This window comes from Delphinapterus leucas, chromosome 3 (genome assembly GCF_059928025.1).
Source record: "Delphinapterus leucas isolate spDelLeu-1000000601 "Yukka" chromosome 3, BTC_Dleu_Yukka2, whole genome shotgun sequence".
In the NCBI taxonomy this organism is placed as follows: domain Eukaryota; kingdom Metazoa; phylum Chordata; class Mammalia; order Artiodactyla; family Monodontidae; genus Delphinapterus; species Delphinapterus leucas.
Window position 1 is genome coordinate 62,033,265 of NC_143131.1, and position 22,871 is coordinate 62,056,135.

The window sequence follows — 22,871 nt, forward strand, 5'->3', positions numbered from 1 at the left end:
CCTCAATCTTATCAATTTCTCTACTCTCTACATTTCAATTTTTCTCTCTGTTGCAGCTAAGCCACTATCCAGTATAATGCACCATCTTTAATGGGGCCCATTCCTAGCTAGTTTTTGAAATGCAGTTCTGTAGTATATTTAAACTTATTTCTCTCTTTGTCTAACTATAGCTTTTAAAGTCTGTTAATGTTCTAATATGAAGTCATTCATTCTAATGTAATAATAATATAAAAAACATATTCTACACATGCACTCATAAAATTATCATTAGAAGGAAAGCCCTAGTGATAAAGACAAATAATATCATTGGTATAATTTAATAATATCTACACTTAAGGTTATCCTTTCTGAAGGGCATATATTATAATATTTAATTCCTATACAGGCATACCTCGGAGATATTGGGGTTCAGTTCCAGACCACTGCAGTAAAGTGAATATTGCAGTAAATTGAGTCATAAAAATTTTTTGGTTTCCCAGTGCATATAAAAGTTACGTTTATACTATACTGTAGTTTATTAACTGTGCAGTAGCACTGTGTCTGAAAAACAATGTACAGACCTTAGTTAAAAAATACTTTCTGGGCTTCCCTGGTGGCGCAGTGGTTGAGAGTCCGCCTGCCGATGCAGTGGACACAGGTTTGTGCCCCGGTCTGGGAAGATCCCACATGCCGCGGAGCGGCTGGGCCCGTGAGACATGGCCGCTGAGCCTGCGCGTCCGGAGCCTGTGCTCCGCAACGGGAGAGGCCACAACAGTGAGAGGCCCGCGTACCGCAGAAAAAAAAAACAAAAAAACTTTCTTTGGCTCCCCTGGTGGCGCAGTGGTTAAGAATCCACCTGCCAATGCAGGGGACAGGGCTTCGAGCCCTGGTCGGGGAAGATACCACATGCCGCGGAGCAACTAACCCGTGCGCCACAACTACTGAACCCGCGTGCCTAGATCCCATGCCCTGCAACAAGAGAAGCCACCGCAATGAGAAGCCCGCGCACCACAATGAAGAGTAGCCCCCACTCTTGCAACTAGAGAAAGTCCGTGTACAGCAACAAAGACCCAACACAGCCAAAAAAAAACAAAAAACAAAAAACTTTCTTGCTGAAAAAGGCTAATAATTGTCTGACAATGCAGGGTTGCCACAAACCTTTGATTTGTAAAAAATGCAATATCTGTGAAGTGTAATAAAGTGAAGTGTAATTAAATCAGGTATGCCTATAATAATTCCCAGTGTAGATCACCATTTTACAGGTGAGAGAACTTATGATCAAAGAAGTCATTGAACAAGGGTTTGTTTTTATTTTGTTTCTCTATTTTGAAGACACCTATTATTTTGTGAATCCAGCATTCCTTTTTTTTCTGGAAACCGCTTCTCCCTTCCCCATTCATATGGCTGTCATGAGAACAGTCATGGAATGACTGGATCCTATCCTCTGGCCTCGGAGCCTTTTCCCACTAAGTTTGTGGACTGGGGATTATGAGTACATTGGATCAGAGTATTTTTATTTGTCTAAGGGTAACTTGTAAAGCTAAGGCATTACTGGTGGCTGGTTTACCACCACAAAAGCTACAGATGTTGGGAGAAGGCAGCCTGAGACAGAGAGACTGGGAAGTAGCTCCTGACTCCTGTTTTCTGCTCAAGCATTCTGCAAGCCATCCTGATAATAACTTCCCCTTCAGTTCCAGTTCGCTATCAGTCACTTGCAACCCCCAAAAGTCCTAACCTCTATTGACTGCTGGTCGTCTTAACCACATCAAAGGGAGATAATGGATTTGAGTTGAAAGTCACTGACATGTGAGAGTTTCATTCAAAGGCCAAGTTATACTAGACCCCCCAAGGAACTAGTTTAGTTTCTTCCTTCCTGATCTCAAACACATCAGAAAAAGAAAACTTAGGTATTAAAAATAACTACGTTAAGAGAATGGACTTAAGGACACTGGGAGGGGGAAGGGTAAGCTGGGATGAAGTGAGAGAGTGGCACGGACATCTATACACTACCAAACGTAAAATAGATAGCTAGTGGGAAGCAGCTGCATAGCACAGGGAGATCAGCTCGGTGCTTTGTGACCACCTAGAGGGATGGGATAGGGAGGGTGGGAGGGAGGGAGTCGCAAGAGGGAGGAGATATGGGGATATATGTATATGTATAACTGATTCACTTTGTTACACAGCAGAAACTAACACACCATTGTAAAGCAATTATACTCCAATAAATATGTTAAAAAATAAATAAAAATAAAAAGGGTTTTGGGAGGCATACCTGATTAGGACATACTACAGAAATCATCTTCAGGAATATTTTAATGAAAGAAAAGTCCTTAAGGTTGTGAACATCTAGAAAGATGAGTTGTATTGATGCTGTCCTTAACTAGTTACCCAGGGAGCTTGTGAGTAACCATTTGTTCCATGGACAGTTGGGAGTAAAGATATTTTATTAATCTGATATCCAGTGTTAGGATTTCACGTTACCACAAAATTCTATTGAGCTTAGGGAGCCTTTCTGCAGGTGTTATTAACCTCATTTCGGACTGAAGAAAATTTGGCAGAACATCCTGAAATAAATCAGCAGCACTGCAAAGAAAAAGATCGGTAAGAATTTCTCTCGTAGGCTAACTCCCTCTTTTACCAGATACTGTGGGTTATCTAAATTAATCCAAATGATGACTCTCCCCCACAGAAGAAGGAAATTAAAACTTTAAATCAACCAAAAAAAAATAATAGCTACGTTAAATAAAATAGTCAAATTCATTCAAACAGCAAGTCATCTTGAAAGAAATGGAAAACTAGTTGTTGTTTTTTTTTTTAGTTTTCTTTAGTGCCATTGTGGTGGGTCATGTGACCCTTTACTGAAAACTAGTTTTTGTTGGTGGTGGTTAATTACAATGGGCTATATTCAGTCATCTTTATTTCTTAAAGAACTCAATCATGTGTCCCATTTCCAACATTTCAACATACCACTCGGGAAAGGGAAAAGGAAGATCTTCTAGAGCAGGTATCGCTAATGTTCTCTGTTCAAGTGATTAACAAAAGAAAAAGTGTACTATTATATGTAGGGAATACTTAAGGGAATCTTAAGACAGACCCTAGAGTAGAAAGAGATTTGGGATTACATTGTCCCCTTTCTGCTTCAGGCACCGCAGTGTGTAAGCCTTGGCAGACTCCACAAACTTGCACTTGGCTCTCATAATCATGTCATAGGCCCTGTGGGTGACAACAAAGTCCCTCTTTATGCTGCTTAGAAGTTGGCTATGTGCACCTCTTCAGTCTCAGCAAAATTTTAAAATCCCACCCCTGCCATGTTCATGGATTGAATATGGCTCTGTATCATGTGGCCACCTTGACCTTCAGGCTTAACACAGTGACAATTTGCTCTGGGGCTTTGTGAAAGGAAAAATGTCTTACCTAATGAAAAGGATGTCTTAACCCTTCCTAACAATAATTTAAGATCTAAAATATACTGATCAGGGATTGTATTAACATCAGCATGGGAGAGGCTGTCTAGAAAAACATGGAGAAAAACTAAAATGTGTGCAGAGAATGGAGGTGAACATATGAATAATTTCCAACCAGCATGCTTGGGGACTCTGAATTAACTCAGAACGTATTTCAAAATAATCAGTTTGGTTAAACAAATATTAAGCTAATTGTTTCAATGACTAAATTGGTCCATGAAAATAATTTTTCTTCAGACATAGACCTAGTTACTGTCCAGAAACTTTTTCTACTGTCTAATCCAAATGGCTCTTCCATTGCTCTTACCCATTTTTTTTTTTTTTTCCCACGGTACGTGGGCCTCTCACTGTTGTGGCCTCTCCCATTGTGGAGCACAGGCTCTGGACGCGCAGGCTCAGTGGCCATGGCTCACGGGCCCAGCCGCTCCGTGGCATATGGGATCTTCCCGGACCGGGGCACGAACCCGTATCCCCTGCATCGTCAGGCGGACTCTCAACCACTGTGCCACCAGGGAAGCCCGCTCTCACCCATTTTTAATACTTCGGCTCACAGAGAATGGCTACCTTCTTCTCTTTGTCCTCCAACTCCATCTTCTTGTTATTCCCCTATAGGTTCTAATTTTCATCCTTTAGTTACTCTTATTTAAACAAAACAAAACAAAACAAAAACACGGTTTCCACTGACTTAGTAGATATTTGCCAAACTGGTGAAAATAACACATGAATATCCCCACCTAGGATTTGGTAGGAATGAAATTCTTTTTCTACCATAGTTTGTGGATTGTTTCGTAAAATAGGATGTTAGCCCTCTGTCATCGTGTTTCCCCAGCTCTTTCTGGAGACAGGCCTGGCATGTGTGCAGTTGAGGTTAAGCCATTTGTTTTTCTCTTTTTTTTATTCCTCTCAGGTTTCTTTATACCCTCTCTAAAATTCAGACATCCAAAGAGTCCCAGGGTGGGGAGAAGGACATAGTGGCCAGTGTTTATGACATTTGGGTGCCCTCTCCTCTCATGCTGTCTGTGGTCTGAGGACTGTTTACAAAGTTGGACTATGGTAGGAAGGCCTCCAGGTTAAACAATTAAGAGGCAGCTCCTTCAGAGCTCAGAATTGTCTTAAATATGAAAATATCAAGTTCTGACACCACTAGACAAATGGCTGCTTCATTCTGAGTATTTATAAACTAAATATAGAACTATTTCCTTGAGTCAAAACCCTATATGATGGTCTTATTATTTGGAATAATTTTTCTTTTTGGCGGCACGCGGGCCTCTCACTGCTGTGCCTCTCCCGTTGCGGAGCACAGGTCCGGACGCGCAGGCTCAGCAGCCGTGGCTCACGGGCCCAGCCGCTCTGTGGCATGTGGGATCTTCCCGGACTGGGGCACGAACCTGTGTCCCCTGCATCGGCAGGCGGACTCTCAACCACTGCGCCACCAGGGAAGCCCTGGAATAATTTTAATAGTAAAGAAAGCTGTGGGTAGTAACCATGTTTTCTGTCAGGCAGAAGTAAAAACATGATTTTTTTTAGGATTTGTAGTGGCCTTGCTCAGCACAGAGATTGGAGAGGGGTGGGAAAACTGAAAGTGGAGATCTTCATATTTCCCACAGTTTTGGACATAAAGGAGAAGCAATTCTCTTCTCATCTAATCAGCAAAAATAAGGTTAACTTATTCCTGCATCTCTAAGTCATTTGTTTAGCCCTGGAAATTTGATGATGAGCCGTTTTAATAAAGCTTCTCAGCAGGTCCTTCTACCAGAGTATGAAAGTAATCCAGGTATTCGAAGGCGTGAAATGGAATGACTACATCTTTCAGTGGTTCAGATGGATGTTAAGGTCATGGCCACGGTTAGCTGGCCCAGGAGTGTGTCCATCCTGTATACATTCAGGCTATGTGACAGAGCTCGGCTGAAATCCAGGAGTCCATGGACTCCACAGTTAGCTTTCTATTAAGGAAAAGCTTACAAGAAACTGGACCAGGATAAAGCAAAGACCAAGGGACAGAAAGAAAGCTTGAATTACATGATTGCAATAGTCTGCGAAATCAGCTTCTCTTTGGAGCTGAAAATGCCTCAAGTTTCTTCCTGAGAGGCATGAGAAATTGCATGAATACTATATTCTCTGACAATTTCCAACATGGCTCCATTTAAGGTTATGTGACAAGTCTGTATGATAAGGTTGTGTGTGTTTGGGTATTTTATGCCTGTGGGTAACACTGTCACTTGGCTTTGCAAAACCAAAAATTCCCTGCATGTCCATGGGAGAGGATAATTCAGCATGTGGCCGACCAAGTAAAATGCCATCCCTTATTCTCTATCCTTGCTTCATTCTTTCTCTCACACTTTAATTCACTAAGTTGTAAGTGTCTGAAATCATTCTCGGTGAATAACGCTGGACCACTCGGAAAGTTTGCAGCTGAGAGCTGGACCCTCGTCATCACCAAGCACTTTGTCACTGAGACAGAGTAACCCATGGTTACTGAGCTCAGATCAGTTAAGGGGCAGAGAGCCTTCCCTCCTCACTGCTCTATAAAAGAGACCCGCAAAGGGACCCTACCAGCTTCTAGCTCTCAGCCTGGGGGAGCGCGTGGGAAGCAAAGCCCAGACCTGCGGAGCAGAAAGCACCAGCTGCAGAGGCAAGGCCGGCATGGCTCCCACTTTCAAACTTCAGTGTCACTTCATTCTGATCTACTTGATGGCTCTAAGAGGGGAGAGCCGGTACCTGGAGGTGAGCGATTACCCGGTTGACCCATCACACCTTCCTGTGGTGAGTGTCCAGCCTTGGGGGTGGGCAGGCTGCCTCTGCTCTCAGACATGTTTTGGTTAGCTCTTTCTTCCGCATTTACTGTGCCCCCTCTCTCCTCTGGTTTCCCCTGGGTCTTCCTCCCTGCCTCTTCCTCCTTCCCTCTGGTCCCTGGGCATACCCTGGTCTGATGGGAAAGGTCTAAACCTTCCCGTCTTCTCCGGACCCGGGAGACATTGACCCGGTCACTTTATTCTCTTTGCTGCGGGGCAGGGAGGGTGCCTTGCTTCTGGTCCCCCTTCCCCCTCCTTGAACTTTTGCGGACTGACTGATTTTCCTGGCCAGCTGCGGGAAGCTGTGGACTACGACCCTTTCCTACTCTTCAGCGCCAACCTGAAGCGGGAGCTGCCGGGGGAGCAGCTGTACCGCCGCGCTATGCGTGAGTCGGGGCTGCCTGGCTGGCGTCCGTCCGCGGGCAGCGGGGAGGTGGGGATTGTTGAGGACCGCGGGGGGCGCAATTCCCATGGCTAAGGGTCAGTCCGAGGAGTCGCACTGGGGCGAGATGGGGTGACGCACCCGGAGCGCGGGAGCGGGGCGCAGCCGAAGCTGGGAGTCAGGGCGCGAACGGAGAGGGGCTGCCCGGGTGCCGCCGCAGTGGCTGCAACCCGGGACCCCCAATCCCGCTGCCCTCCCCCTCCGTCCCCCAGGGTGCCTGGACATGCTGAGCCTCCAGGGCCAGTTCACCTTCACCGCCGACCGGCCGCAGCTGCACTGCGCCGCCTTCTTCATCGCAGAGCCCGAGGAGTTTATCACCATCCACTACGAACTGGTCTCCATCGACTGTGAGAGCGGGGACTTCCTGAAGGTGAGGCGCTCCCGCCAGGCGCAGCCCCAGCCGCGGGGCAAGGGAGGGGTCATGGCCGGGACGCTGCGCCCTAGCGTGGGGAGCCGGCGACGCTCGTAGTTAGATGCTCCGGTGGTGCAGGAGTGCGAGAGGCGCAGTCCGGGACCCCCGCGCAGCGTGTACCTCGCCCCACTCCCAGAAGGGCGAGTGCCTTGGTCTTGCAGTGGTTTAAATTCATCCCTGTGCGCTCTCGGTCCCGGGCGCTTCCAAAGACTAGAACTCGTGGCGCGAACCACTGTGTTGCAATCTGGAGCAGGTGAAAAGGGGTACAAACCAACTAGTACGAGCCCTCGGGTCCGCCGAACCCGAGGTCCTGATTAGAAGGCGACCTCACATGTCTGAGATGTGAGCCCGCCTTGCTCCTGCTGGTCCCTTTCTCTGTGGAGCTCTTTCAGTCTCCCAGACGCTGTCTTCAATGCCTGGGTGACCTGATTTTGGAGCAGAAGGGCACTGGCTGCAGGGAAGGTTGCTGAGAAGGAATCTAGTCTGAGGCAGGTGGGAGGCGCGGAAAAGTCCCCACTCCCAGTTCTCCATGAGTCTAACGGGTCAGCTTGGGATGGATGCTGGACTTCTCCAGTCCAGTTAAAATGAATATGATTAAAATCCCAAAGTGGAATTATTTTGGAACCTGTCAAACGCCATAGAAGAGGACTGATCTGGTGAAATAATTTGTAGCTGGTAATTTTACTAACGTGAACTAGGTTGGACTCATTAAATTGGAGACCTGTGGTGATTTTAAGGGTAAAGTCAATAGACTCTGACCTTTTGTCCAGCCAACTACAAACTTCAACAAGTGAAGGAAAAAATTCTGAACTTGCATACCAGCCATTATCGTCTAAGTGTTAAAGTAGTTCTTGATATTTTAATATGTGATAAGAGTAAAAAAATGAGGAAAATGGGTGTGTATAACCATCGGCAGGTAGGTAAAGTTGCTGCTCCAGTTTTTCCTCTTGCTATTTTTGAGAAATTTTGTTCATATTTTAATGAGGAAAGAGAAAAACTGAAACCCAAATTATGTTCCTGTGGAATTCTTCTGAAGGTAGGATGTGTGGAAAATATGACCAACACAAAAATGTATATCGTCTGTAGTTTCATTTACCAAGGTGGCTGAAATGATAAAGTATAAGAAAGTTTATTTACTTTGGAAATGTTAGAGTTTACAAAGCGGAAAAAAGCAATAATTAAATAATAATGCGACTTGCAAACAACCCTCACAGTCAAAATATATACAAATAGAAGGGGGGTGCAGGGGGGTGTGGGTTGTCTATTCCTCACTTATGACCGAAGGCCCGTGGCTGGATAACCTTTTCCCCCTTTTCCACACACCTGTGACTTCAGGAGTTGATGAAAGTGATCATCTTTGTCTGTATTTTTTGTTGGAAGGTATTTGATGGTTGGATTCTCAAGGGGGAGAAGTTCCCCAGTTCCCAGGATCACCCTCTCCCCATGACTGAGCGGTACATAGATTTCTGTGAGAGTGGTCTTAGCAGAAGGAGCATCAGATCCTCCCAGAACGTGGCCATGATCTTCTTCCGGGTCCATGAACCAGGAAATGGGTTCACATTAACCATAAAGACAGATCCTAACCTCTTTCGTAAGTGGACTAAATGTCTTCTTAGTTGGAAGGCAGGACTTGGGGGGAGAGAGTGTCAGTTATGCTTTTCAAAGGTAGCATCATTGCACAGACTTAAGAAATTTGAAGTGAGGAAGTATTTGAATGGAAATTCTTTTGTAATTAGAAATGATCTAAAGGATATTTCCAATTCATTATTATGAAAATCAAAGCAGTTTTTAATTTATTTACCAGGCTAGGTAAGATACTAATTTATGATGGCTGGAATTATATTTTTTCTCCAATCTTATTCTGATCTCCTGAGCTACTACAATGTATTCAGTGACAAACTTTAATCCCTCCAAGTCATTCCATCGATCTGGATAAGCTTGAGGGATCAGATATGAAACTGCAGTCCTACAGATATTTCGGTGAAGGCTGAAAGACTACATATCTGGGATGTGTAGACAGATTTCATGCCCTGAGCAGAGGGTTGGACCAGAGAACCTCAACATTGCCTTCTGAGTCTGAACCCATTGCTCTAATTTAGTTCATTTCTGGTGGATACACAAATAGATGCTATAAAGCTGAATAGCCCAGGCCTAAAACACATTATCTTAATCAGAATGAGTTCATTCATCTGTTTATTATTTCTTCCCCATTAAGAGGAAAATGTTTATAAAAAAATCAGGAAAACATTCATTTTTGGTTGTATACAATAGTATTATTAACACTTCATGTGGTTGAAGAATGGGGCCTACCTAATCTGCCAAAAAATAATGTACTGACTGATCTCCCAAATTTTGTTTTTAAAAAACAAAAAAAAAAGCTTTTTGAAAGAAGCCCCCCAAAATGGCTGTTTCTGAGGACTGGAGCAGAATAACACTAGAGGACAACATGAACTGTTTCTCCTATATCCTGTTTGCTTAGAGATCAGAAACCTTCTAGAATCATCAAGGGATTTCAGTTCTTTTCGAAATTAAGTGTAATTAAAAATATAAGATGGAAGCAAAAGGTAGTTCTGACATAGTCTGATCAATCAGAAACTTTTGTCCCATAACTGGCCAAAAAAAGTACAAACTCTGATGCTTCTAGTTTCATAGCTAGAAGAATAAATTTATTGTAAGTCTAGTCTTGAGATACAAAACAAAATTTCAGAAAGACTTGGGAGTAGATAATCATTTAAAATTTACCTATTAGTCAACTTAACACCCAGGAAATATTTGTCAGACATAAGCCTGCTTTGTATTTTTCTCAGCCTACTTTGTAACTAGTTTAATGTTTCTTCACTTTATTATCTCAAAAGTAACATGTAGCTCCAAGTTCAGTTAATAAAGGTTTCAGACAGACAGGGTTTGAGTTCTGGCCTTACCTTTAAGCCTTGATTCTTCCAGACTCCCAGCTTGAACTTGGACCCTAGTTAATGAAGTGTTCCTAGAACTTCTACCAGCTAGTATTGTTTGGTTGGTTATTAATTTATGTCTTGTGAGTGTTATAAACAAGGTGACCCCCTGAGATTACGATCAGAAGTCCCCTTGCAGCCAGGGCCTCCTGACAATGTCCATACATCACTGGTGCTTTTTATTCCCCAACTCCTTCCTTTCTCCAAATCACCTTTGTGATAAGTACTCTCTTCTGGGCCACAAGCCCCTAGACCATGAATAGGAGCTTAGAATAAGGATGAGATAAATTTCTATAAAAGCCCAGCATACCAAGCAGTGAAAATGTGATTTTGTTTTTCTACAAAGCCTGCAATGTCATCTCCCAGACCCCAAATGGAAGGTTTACTCTGGTCGTGCCACATAAGCATCGCAACTGCAGCTTCTCCATAATTTATCCTGTGGTGATCAAAATATCTGATCTCACCCTGGGAAACTTAAATGGTCTGCAATTAAAGGTGAGTTGCTTATTTGCTTCCCAGTCACTTCCTAAGACCTCAGCTTTCTCAGAGCCAAAGTAACTATACTGGGCAGATGTGGATGAACTGGTGTAGTATGTCCTTCTGTTTGGCGGTTAGAATTCACACGAGCCTGCCCCCGCTGCTTTAATAAACTCCTCTTCTATTTCCGTTATACTGCAAGTTGCATACTCAGGTGCCTCTTCTGACTACTTGAATACTTTTCTTGTGATGTTAGAAATGCTTTCAGTTGGCAAAGTTGTGACATATAATTACAATTGAACTCTCTTGTACTTGCCTCTTTTACAAAAATTATCTCCTAGCAGAACCTAGTGTGAGTCATCTACACAGCTGTTTTTCTGATTATTGGAATTTTCTTTTGACATGAAGGAAGTATCTCATTGACAGACTGTGTTATGAAGGAATGCTAAGCGTAGCATAAAATACAAAACTGGATTTTTATATTGCAAAATACAGTAAAGTTTTGAAGCGTTTTTTTGCATTACATTTAATTCCATACATTTTGCAACAAAACATTAGTTGAGACTCCCCATCAACTTTTTCCCCCATGAACTTCTGTATGGATTTTACGATTAATGCTGAGCTTGACCACATTTATTTGCACTGGTAGCTTGTTTCCTTTGAGTCATCCTCATTTCCTTTTATGTTCTCATATGCCTAGGTTAAGACAGCTCATGCATTTGCTGGCATCAAAGATAGTCATACTTCCTAATCAGAAAGATTGCAGTGAAAACCAAATAAATAGGATTAGGGCTGAGAAAAGCAGTAAATCCAATTGCATTTAAGCCCTAAATTCATAGGCCAGTGCCTATTTTTTAAAGTTGAACCTTAGTGGAAGAATAATCCTTTGATAAAGGCCAGGATAAGTGGATGTCTTTGGTTTAGCCTTATAGGCTTGAGATTTTTTGTATGTCATTCTTGATGTTTAATATAGAAGATGGCAAGTGTGATAGATTGAGAGATCTGCACTTTAGTTATCTTTGGCTACGAGGAGTATACTTGGTGCTTACCACTTAAAAAAATGTGAAGTCTGCAGTGTTCTAGGTATCTATTGCTTTACAAAATATTCTTTGAGTGCTTACCATGTGCAAGGCATTCTTCTAGATGCAGGAAATTAGCAACGAACAAAACAGGTCCTACTCACATAGAACCTGTATTCTAGTGGGATGAGACAGGCAAAAGTATAATGTATTTCAAATAGTGGTGAGTGCCCTACAGAAAATGAAGCAGAGTGGTGGCTGGGGACAAGGGGGTAGAGTGAGGGGCAGGCAGCTACCTGAGATGAGATGGTCAAGAAAGAAATCTTTTGAGAAGGAGACATTTAAAGTGAGATTTCATTGATAGGTAAGAAGGAGCCAGCAGCCACAGGAAGAGCTGGGAACAGAGCAACAGTAGTGCAGAGGCTCAGAGGCAGGAATGGGCTTGCTGAGTTCTAGAAATGGAAAGAAGGAAAAGTAGAGGGGGAGTGGTATCATACAGCATCAGGCAGACAGGCAGGGCCAGGGGGTGGACAGCCCAGCAGGTAATATTACAGAGTTTGAGTTTATTTTCGGTGGGAAACCACCGAAGGGGTTCAGGCAGGAAAGTGACATAATCCATTTGATTATGCTCAGGAGGGGTGAGAGGGATTGGGAATTGCTGGCCTCATGACCAAAGTAATCGACAAAGTCCACGATGGGAAGGAGACGGTCACCTAAAGGTCATTCTGGCTTCCATGAATGATGATGAATGGGCTGTAGGGGCCAGAGTGGTGCAGCAGTGCACCTAAAAGGCCATTGTCATGGTCTAGGCAAGAGATGAGAGTGACTTGGTCCAGGGAGATAGAACCTCAACAAAGAAATCTCGGGGGTTACTGTTGAGGAGCTGAACCCCAGAGGTCCCTACACAGCTCAGCTTCTGCCGTTGTTTATAAGAACAGCTGAGAGGTTTGGAAAGAGGAGAGGAAAGTCACTGAATGCCAAAAAGTACGTGCTCCCAACCTCCTTGTTTCTTGGTTTTGTTCCCTTCATTTTAGCTTCCTTTTCTTCCCAACTTCTTATTCCCCATTTCTCTCTCCTGAGCCTGCCTTTTCCCCTTCACCTCCTCCTGTGAAATTTGGAACCTATAGAACCAGGTGGAATGTTTAGTCTAAGACATATTCCCCCTGGACACCCTCTACTCAAGGGAAAGGCAATTACATTTTTTCCCCTTTACCTCTAAATGGCTTATTCAACTCCTCATACAAGAAAATGAGCCCTGTACAGAGTGGGGCTAACTAACCCTCTATTTCATCATTGATGAAATTATGTGTAAAATACCTAAGCATAGAACCCAGAACAGAGTAGGTGCTTTAAATATATATACCCACACCTGCTTCCTTTCATTAGTCAAAGAGTTGCTGTTGTATTATTTTCTATTGGTTGTTTAGTTCCAGTTGCATTTCAATATCTTCCAAATGTTGGACTGTGTGCGCTTATGTATGTGTGTGTTTTACATTCTCTGTTTTAGATTTTGGTCCCTATGTAGCATGGTCTATCTGTTTAGCTTCTAAGCACCTTGCCACATTCCGCTAGATCTCTTGATGGCTATGTCTCAATGAAGAAGAGGATCACAGGCAAAACTGGCTGTATAATTTGTGGGGGGACAGTACAAAATGAAAATACAGGGGCTTTATTTTAAAATTATTAGGAATTTCAAAATGGTGACAGCAGAGCATTAAGCCAAGCACTAGGCCTTGTAAGTGTGAGCCCTGTGGGCACGGGTGGCACGATCACAAGGCCAGCTCTGATCACGGGAAATGGGTGGCCCAAACTGTGACATTTGGGGCTGAGAGGGGGTCTGCTTTGTTTGCGTGGGAAAGTGAAGCACAGGAATTGCTGTGGATGACACAGTGTGGAAAAGATGAAGGGAAGCAGAAAAAGGTGGTTACAGTGCATCACACAAAGTCTTAAGACTACATACTTATTTTGAGTAGCTTGAAATAAGTTTATTTTAGTTGGAAGGAGAAAGTTGATGGTAACTCTAGCTAATTTGAGCCCCAAATGAGGGGTCTCTTCTTTTTTTAATATTCTTATAACTAGTCTAAATCCTTATCAGTAGAAAGGATAAGAATTGTCTCAATAGCAGAAAAAGTCTTTTATAAAGAAGAGGAAAGGGCTTCCCTGGTGGCGCAGTGGTTGAGAGTCTGCCTGCCGATGCAGGGGATGCGGGTTCGTGCCCCGGTCCGGGAGGATCTCACGTGCCTCTCGGCTGGGCCCGTGAGCCATAGGCCGCTGAGCCTGCGCATCCGGAGCCTGTGCTCCGCAGCGGGAGAGGCCGCAGCAGTGAGAGGCCCGCGTTCCGCAAAAAAAAAAACAAAACTCTGACTGCATGCATGAAGAAATTCAAATAATTAATTGTGTATGTCCAAATGATTTAAAAAGCAAAGCATTTTCAGATTCAATTTTCATATATTGTATATGGAGTTTACAGATTCCAATTTCATCATTCTAGTCCTTGAGCTTATAAAAAAATGTTTTTTAAATGCACATACATTTTTTAAAATGATTCCTCAACCGATTTAGAAAAGCAATTCCTATGATTTTGTTTTTCTTTAAAAAGTCTTACTTCCCAGAGTCCTGGATGTTAAATTAAATGGCGCTGCCGGGATGTCTACAGCTGACTGAATTCACCAACTTGCCATTGGTCCAATGGTTTGACTTCCTTAATTGGTTTAAATACATCTTCCTCTGCTGCTTTATTCTCTTAGAAGTCCTCAGCAGGTTGTGTGGGAATAGGAGATTTTGTGGAGCTGCTGGGAGGAACTGGACTCGACCCTTCCAAGATGATGCCTTTAGCTGATCTCTGCTATCCTTTTCACGGCCCTGGTAAGATATTTCTTTGATTATTATTTATGTGCCTATTAAGATTGTTTCCTTAAATAAAATGCCTCAAATTTTTTATACATGGGAGGGCAAGTTCCACCAAAAAAACTTCGATTTTGCACATTGAGCAACTGTGAGGATTTTGCATTTGAGCCTAGGCACAGTATCAAGAATGCATGACCACAATAGCTGACGCTGGGAGAAAAACTTATGAAGTAACAAGGTTGCGTGTTTAAGGTTTGCCCTAGGTACGACTATGAAAAAGACAAAGCTTTTTGGTTCTGTGCTCTGTTCACCTTCTTGAAAGTCCCTGCTTTCCTCCTCTCGAGACTAAAGATTTTACTGACTGAAAACCGTTGTTCAAATAGTGGATGTATCGTCAATTAGTAATAGTATAAAAATGAAGTAATATCTAAATAACTTTACCATACATATGTATATGTGTGTGTATTACTCATAGTAAATATTGATACATTAGAAGGTGATACGCTTTATTAGAAATTCTCAGAACTGCTGAATGTCCCCAACTTCTAGCAGCAACACCAGCCTCTGAAAGACCACTGCAAAACAGGTAAATTCTGAGATCTAAAAGTGGTTACGGGTAATAAAAGACCTGGTTCTCGCCAAACAGAATCAGGTCTTCTTTGTTATAGATCAGTGAAGCTTTTCCATTTGATTATGCTCGGGTTGGGTGAGGAGGGTGGGAATTGCTGACTAGTGACCAAATTAATTAACGAAATCCAAGTGTGTGGGGAGAGGGTTACATAAAACATTTCTGTAAAGGTCACTCCTCTATCTGTACTTCTGATGCAGGAACCAGTGATTATCTTTTAAGAGACAGAAGTCAAACAAGAACAGTCTTTCATCCCTTACCATAGCCCCCTTCCTCTTTTTAAGCACACATCACTAACCAACTAAATAATGAAGCTGCAAATCAGACAGCCTTTTGATCAGCTGTTACCAGTTTTAATTAAAGCCAGGTCTGCCAACCAGTATTTTCTCTCTCTGAGCTAATGCTGGGAACTTAATAAACAAAATCTCTCTGAAATAGAATTAATGTACACAGGTAAAGGGAAAAGATTTCTAAAAACCCACTTTGCTAAAAGCTTGAGCGTTAGTTTATACTAATTTACACTTGAGCCCTGGTTTAAACCAGTGCATCATGGCTTCTCTCCCTTTGTGTGTGCTCTCAGAGGCACTGGATCCTTCCAGGCTGATGGAGAGCACCTGTAAGGAGCTGCGTTTGAGCTGGGTAAAAAGATTAGATTAAGAACTGAAGCACACTCATGCCTTAAAATTTAGATAATTGAAGCCATAGTAATTTTGGTGCATGAATTATATGACTTGATTTCAAAGGGTGTGACTAAGGCCAAAAAACTACTTTTGCCTATATTATCTAGATAATTGAAACCAGTCTTAAGATAATGTGAAGGCTTGAATTATCTGACTCACTGGTTCATTTTAGACTTCACTTTTTTCTTGAATTCACCATGTTTTCACGAGCCCCTCTTAAGTCGCTCAGACAATGAAGAACTCTTAGGTATCCTGCCCTTTACAATGGATTGTATTAGGAATCATGTCAAATAATAAATGATATGCGCATTAACTAAAGGAAGTAAGGCACGTTATGTAGATTAAAGTTCAGAGTAAGATCAGAAAAGAATGGCCTTGCAAACAATTTAAAGAAAATTAGGGACTTCCCTGGTGGCGCAGTGGTTAAGAATCCGCCTGCCAATGCAGGGGACACGGGTTCGAGCCCTGGTCCGGGAAGATCCCACATGCTGCAGAGCAACTAAGCCTGTGCACCACAACTACTGAGCCTGCGCTCTAGAGCCAGCGAGCCACAACTTCTGAGCCCACGTGCCACAACTACTGAAGCCTGCATGCCTGGAGCTGTGCTCCACAACAAGAGAAGCCACTGCAGTGAGAAGCCCGTGCACTGCAAGGAAGACCCAACACAGCCAAAAATAAATAAAAAATAAATGAATTTATTTTAAAAACTTTAAAAAATTAACTTTGGACTTCCTCACAGAAGCTTAGCCTAGACTCCCTGGTGCTTATATTAAAATAATTATAGGGTTTATATTTATTATGTCTCCAAATTGACTTTTACCTAAATAACTCTATCTGGCTGTTTTACTTCATTTAAACCCAGGTGCATGTTTGTGAAGTAACTGTTATACAAGGTTAATAACATTTCTCAGAATTTAGGCCTTATAGAGATGTGGGGAAAAAAAGATTGAGAAAATTAAAACAGCAGAAAGGATTATTGTAGGGCAGATAAATCTTGCCTCAGGAACCAGATTGAGGCTGAAGAAATAAAATAAAAGTAATTTTAAATAAAAATGCTGAGTTTCACAAAACAAACAGGTACAGAGAACAAACAGATGGTTGCTAGAAGGGAGGGGAGTGGGGAATGAAAAGAAAAACAAAGGTAACTATGTGAGGTAATGAATGTTGATTAGCTTGACTATGGTGGTCATTTCACAATGTATATTTATATAAAACCATCATGTAGTACACCTTAAATATATACAATTTCTGTCAACTATACCTCAATAAACCTGAAAAAAAATTTTTGAAGAATGCCTTAAACACACACACAGTTTCAGTATATAACTGCTCAGGCACATCTGTACTAGAAGATACATAAATGTTGCCAGATGCTTATAAAAATAATGAATAAGATTGGATTTAAGAGAAGTAAGGATATCAAAAGCCATTCCATATAAGAAGTACAGAAAAAAATTAGAGATAAAAAGTACAGGTGAACAGTAGAACAAAAATGAGTATACTTAGTGTATGTCTAAACCATGCAAATATATTTTTGTTTATATGTAAAACAGAATTATTACTGAGGCGCAGAAAATAATAAATAGGTGATATTTTTAGCCTACATAAATGTCCCGCAATACACTCCATCCTTCAGCCCTGCCCTCTAAATAAATGCCACTTGCACCCCCAGATATAACCAAAAACTGCCTCTGCAAATTTCCAACCTGTCCCTAGAGGGCGGCACTGCCCCCTCTGAGGACCCAACTAGAGCAAAGGTGCAGCAGGTCGGATGCTTGCCTTCCTTGGCCTTCACCACCAAAGCTTTGCAGGTAGGAGAACGCAAAAAGCACAAGGAGATATCTTCTTACCTCTTTGCAGCCAGTTTTGTTTGACTAACAGTGTTCTTGCACATGAGGAGAAAGGCTGAGCTTAATTTCACTATTCTACAATTAATTATACAGTTGACCCTTGAACAACAGTGGTTTGAACTGCGGGGGCCCACTTATAGGTGGAGTTTTTTCAATAGTAGATACTACAGTACTACACGATCCTAGGTTGGTTGAACCCGAGAGTGTGGAACCTCGGACCTGGCGGAACCGTGGCTCTGGAGGGAAGACTATAAATTATAGGCAGATTTTCGCCTGTGGGGAGGGTCCTCACCCCTAACGCCTCACGCACCCCCCACGTCGTTCAAGGTCAGCTGTATGTTATAAGAATGAGAACAAACACGTTTCACCTGATGGCAGATGCTTGGTTTGAGTACGTGAGAGGAAGCTACATCCCCTTGCTTTCTTTGTGTTTAAATGGTCTCGTGGACAGAAATGGTTTGACTGTGTCCTTTCTAACCTGCTGGGAAACTTTTACTTTTTCCGTGAATTATAGCCCAGATGAAAATTGGCTGTGACAACACGGTGTTGCGCATGGTCTCCAGCGGAAAACATGTAAATCGTGTGACTTTTGAATACCGCCAGCTGGAACCATACGAACTGGAAAACCCGAATGGAAACAGTATCCAGGAGTTCTGTTTGTCTACTCTTTGAATAACCAAGCCAATGATTTCCATGCTGCTAGCTAAGGGAATTTTTAATGGCCGTTATATATGATTTTGATGAGCAGCTAGTAAAGAACCTTTCATACCAATCAGTATTCCCAACCTTGAGCACATATCACACACACTAATTTTTGTACCTTGCTTCTTTTTCATTTGTAAGATATAAATGACCGCGTGGCAGAAAATAAGCCCTCCCCTCGACCCCAGTAGAAAACCAGTTTCCAGTAATTCTTTGATATGCTACCAACCTGAACTGGTTAGACGAGTGCAAAGAAATGTGCAATGAAAACTTGTATCTCAAGGGAAAATACTACAAAGAACTAAAAATGTTAGTGCTCTTATCAGTTTTATGACAGGAAACGCATGTCCGTGTGTACCAAAGTCGTTGCATCTATTTATTTTCTGCTTATTATTCTGTTTATAGTAGAGAATACTTGTAGCTAGTATTATTTATTGATTTGTAACAACTTGTTTTTAACAAACATTTGTAGCATGTAAAACACTTTGCATCCGTAAATCCAAACATGAATAAACATATTCAGAATGTTGGCACCTCAACACCCTGCTTTGTTTTCCTGAGTAGTTCCTTCCCTTATTACCATCAGAAAATAATGTTCTCAGGTGGTACAGCACCAAATGCTGAACTAAATCATTTTAGACTTCTTAGAGCTCCAAGAACCCTGGGTCGTTAAGTAGGATTATTTAGGGCAGAAGGTAAAATTGCAGTGTTTGAACAAAAAACACTAACCAGTTGGTGGTGATAGGGAAGCAGGATATGGGGCTCCCTCTTCCACTGTCCTCCAAGAAAACTGAGAATACATGTCTTTGTCACGGTAAAGAGTGTACTTTTCAACAGGGACAACAAAGGCCTTAAACTCTCATAGACACAATTTGCAGAAACCTGAGTACTTTTTTGGTACTGAAGGCAGTTTACTGTTGACTGAACCTTGTCCACGTTTGGCTTGAGACCAAGCATGTGGTCTGTAAAAGACACCCTGGGGTCAAAAATGAGGCCCTGAGGAACAAAGGAAATACTCCTAAGTGAATAGTCCTCTTTACTTTGAATTAATGGATGGAAGCTGCGAACTGTTCCATACTTAATGGCTTGATTCTGATTCTCCAAACATATTTAAGATAATTTTATAATGGAATGTACTGGAATCCCATACACTGGGCTTGTTAACAAAATCTGAAAACCAAGCAGAAAGAAAAATAGTTGTCTGAAAGTGCTAAAAATACCCAGGACTGAGACAAATTTTGTCTCAGTAGGTATTTTGGAATGAGTGGATACTTTAGCAAATGAATGAATAAATGCCTGAATGGATAGATGGATAAATGCTGGGATGAATGAATAAATGTCTGAACATATGGCTGTATAATTCCTGACTAGTTACATAAGATGCTGGATTTCTTATTTCATAGAAAATAAATTCTGTGTAGTTGAACCCTTTTATCTTTTTCATAGTCTTTCTAGCAACCAAAGAATTAATGCAGTCACGTATCACAATCTGAAGTTTCTGGTCCTTAACCCTTATGATCCCCTTATGCTGAGTAGAGAAAATAAGTGGTCTTAAGTCAGGAGGCAAGTATTTTTACCATGGATGTTAGGACAACTTGCTTTTGTTCCTAAGGGACATTTTGCAAGCTACTTAGCCTCTCTGCCCTAAAATGGGTGGGACTCTGGTCCCTAAGGTTTCTTCTTATTCTGCAGTCATTTATTTGTGACATACGAGACTTCAGAGCTTGTTATTGCATATTTGTGTACGTTCTTTGAGAGGAAGTGAACTGTCTGTGACTTATTCTTTGGAGATCCATGACTCAGTCTTCATTCCAAAAGGATAGGACAGCTTTCTGGAAACAAAATGGTAGATGAGATCTCTGGAGGGAAGTGCAAGAAAGTGTCTTTGCTGACACCTTCTTTAGGCAAGCAAAATGTGATATGAAATTTTGGCCAGGGCTTCCCTGGTGGCGCAGTGGTTGAGAGTCCGCCTGCCAATGCAGGGGACACGGGTTTGTGCCCCGGTCCGGGAAGATCCCACATGCCGCGGAGCGGCTGGGCCCGTGAGCCATGGCCGCTGAGCCTGCGCGTCCAGAGCCTGTGCTCCGCAACGGGAGCACAACAGTGCTCCTCTCACAACAGTGAGAGGCCCGCGTACCGCAAAACAAAACAAAACAAAACAAAACAAAAAAAATTTTGGCCAAATTTGACTTTCAAAAAAGTCAGTATGCATAGTAACTAAGGTGATCGATTCTGTAGCCAGACCTCCCAGCTCTGCCACTTACTTGAGCAAGTCATAAGTCTGTATTGCTCAGTTTTTAATCTGTAAAATTGGAGTTATAAAGATTTTTGGCAAGATTAAGTGTTTAAATGTATTTAAAGCCCCAGAACTGTGTCTTGTATATGTCAGCTGTCACTTTTATTATTATTTCTCACTTGTAAGCCAATATGCTGTCCCAGGTCCTCCCTACTCTGAGAGGGGCACTTGCTTTATGCTCTGAAGGGTTTGTACTGATTCAATTGTCCTGTTTCATCCCAGGACATTGTGAGGAAGATAGGATTAGTTAGGGTTGTTTTCTGGGACCCAGAAGCAGAGTAAGGTTACTGGTAACATTTGAGGGTAGATCATGGCAGGGCTTAGCAGGTTCCCATGTGCCTCTCCTCCCAGCTGACCCTATCTGTAGTCTCTGAACTGCTCCAGGACCAATGCTGACCTCGGACAGGAGGAATTTGAACAGCTCTTGTCTACCATGCTGGTTACGAAGGAGTCATTTCACAAATGATCTGCCTTGACTGTCTACCCTTGTGCCCAGGCCCCATCTCTATAATATTCCTAGCTCTTGGTTATTTCATCCTAGCTCTTATCTGACCCTAATCTTATCCTCCACTCCAAACCCCACATCTTCTAAATACTAAATGAGTGACTTGGCTCTATACTGATCACTGAATTCCCAAATTCCTGCTGCTTCCCTGTCTGAAATTCTGAGTATGTTTGCTCATAGGTTTTATGTCACTGTGCCCATCCCATCCTCTGGACACTTTTCTATCTCCCCTAAGCCTGCCTCTTCTGCTGCTGTCTTCCAGCCTATTATGTGTGGAATACATTGGTCTGCCTATGATATTGGACTTTCTCCCAGTATCTAAATCATCATGTCTCCTTCAACTCTTCCTGGCACTGCTGCTTTCAGTTAAGAGAATAAGGTAGAAATGCATTTTGTTCACCACAAGTTATACTTCTACCTCCTAAGTATGCAGCTAGACTACATTTTCCAACCTCCCTTACAGTTAGGTTTGGTTCTGTGACTGAATTTTGACTGAAGGAATGTGGGTAGAAATGATGCCCAACCCTCATATGATCCTCTGTACTTTCTTTCTCTTCCCCCATCTATTGGTAAGATACTGAGGTTCTAACAGAGGATTCCAAGTTCATACAAGGAGACAGAGCCATAGGATGCAAGGAACCTGGATCCTGCTTTGTAGTTTTTATTTTCCTCAGGAAATATATTTGACATAGGACAAATTTTTGTGACAAAGATTCTTCCAGGGCTTCCCTGGTGGCACAGTGGTTAAGAATCCGCCTGCCAATGCAGGGGATACGGGTTCGAGCCCTGGTCTGGAAAGATCCCACATGCCACGGAGCAGCTGGGCCCGTGCGCTGCAACTACTGAGCCTGCGCTCTAGAGCCCGTGAGCCACAACTACTGAGCCCATGTGCCACAACTACTGAGGCCCACGTACCTAGGGCCCGTGCTCCGCAACAAGAGAAGCTGCCACAATGAGAAGCCCATGCATCACAATGAAGAGTAGCCCCTGCTCGCCACAACTAGAGAAAGCCCACGCACAGCAACAAAGACCCAATGCAGCCAAAAATAAATAAATAAAATAAATAAATTTATTTAAAAAAAAAAAGATTCTTCCAGATCTCTCCCAACTTCAAACTTTCCTTTCTTGCTATTTTAATAGGGAGGCAACATTACCAGAGTTTGCCTGCAAGGTAGACTCTTCATGAAAGAAAAATAAAGATTTGATGGACAGGGTCTACTTGAAGGCAGTTCACTTATGTGCTTAACAAGACCTGATAGAGAGTTGTGGATACGAGCTCTTCTTATGGGGTAATCACATGAAATTATATCTGAATACACTCATCTCTGTGCTGTGGAGTATTTCAGAAGAGAGAAACAATTTTGTATGTTCAAAGAAGCAGACTGAATGATCTCAGTTTCAAGAGGTCATTTGTAATAGATTACCATCCATTTTTCTCTTTGCGTTTAAAAGTATTTTCTTCATGTGTTAAGACAAACTGTACAGAGAAAGAAAAAGCAGAGAGGCAAGAGAGAAAATATGGATAAGAGAAAGAAGCCTTGATTAGAGGGTTTGAAAATGTTGTGAAAATCGGGGTCTTCAAATTGGACTCTGGGTTTTGCTCTTGGTAACAACTGTACTCAATCCCTCTGTGCTGAAAAATGGAAAATGAGAAGTGTTTTGTGCTTTAAGGAGAAGACTTAATATCAATACTAGGACATACAGCTGGATAAGTTAGACAGAACAGTGATTTTTGTAACTAGATCAGTTATCAGATATTGGGGTTTCCTAGTAAGAAGATGGACTCCCCCCTCCCAACTCCCCTCCTCTCTCCAGTTTTCTGAAGTA

At 42.4% G+C, this 22,871-nt stretch overlaps 1 protein-coding gene across 1 annotated transcript; it reads left to right on the forward strand.

The window, feature by feature from the left end:
* The first annotated feature begins 2,090 nt into the window (after nt 1-2,090).
* On the forward strand, nt 2,091-22,553 carry CRHBP (corticotropin releasing hormone binding protein). The gene is made up of 7 exons (XM_022551325.3): nt 2,091-6,167; nt 6,528-6,621; nt 6,890-7,047; nt 8,470-8,680; nt 10,387-10,535; nt 14,284-14,401; nt 18,056-22,553. The coding sequence occupies exons 1-7, from the start codon at nt 6,087-6,089 to the stop codon at nt 18,211-18,213; spliced, it is 969 nt and encodes a 322-aa protein (XP_022407033.1). The 5' UTR covers nt 2,091-6,086; the 3' UTR covers nt 18,214-22,553.
* The last annotated feature ends 318 nt before the right edge of the window (nt 22,554-22,871 follow it).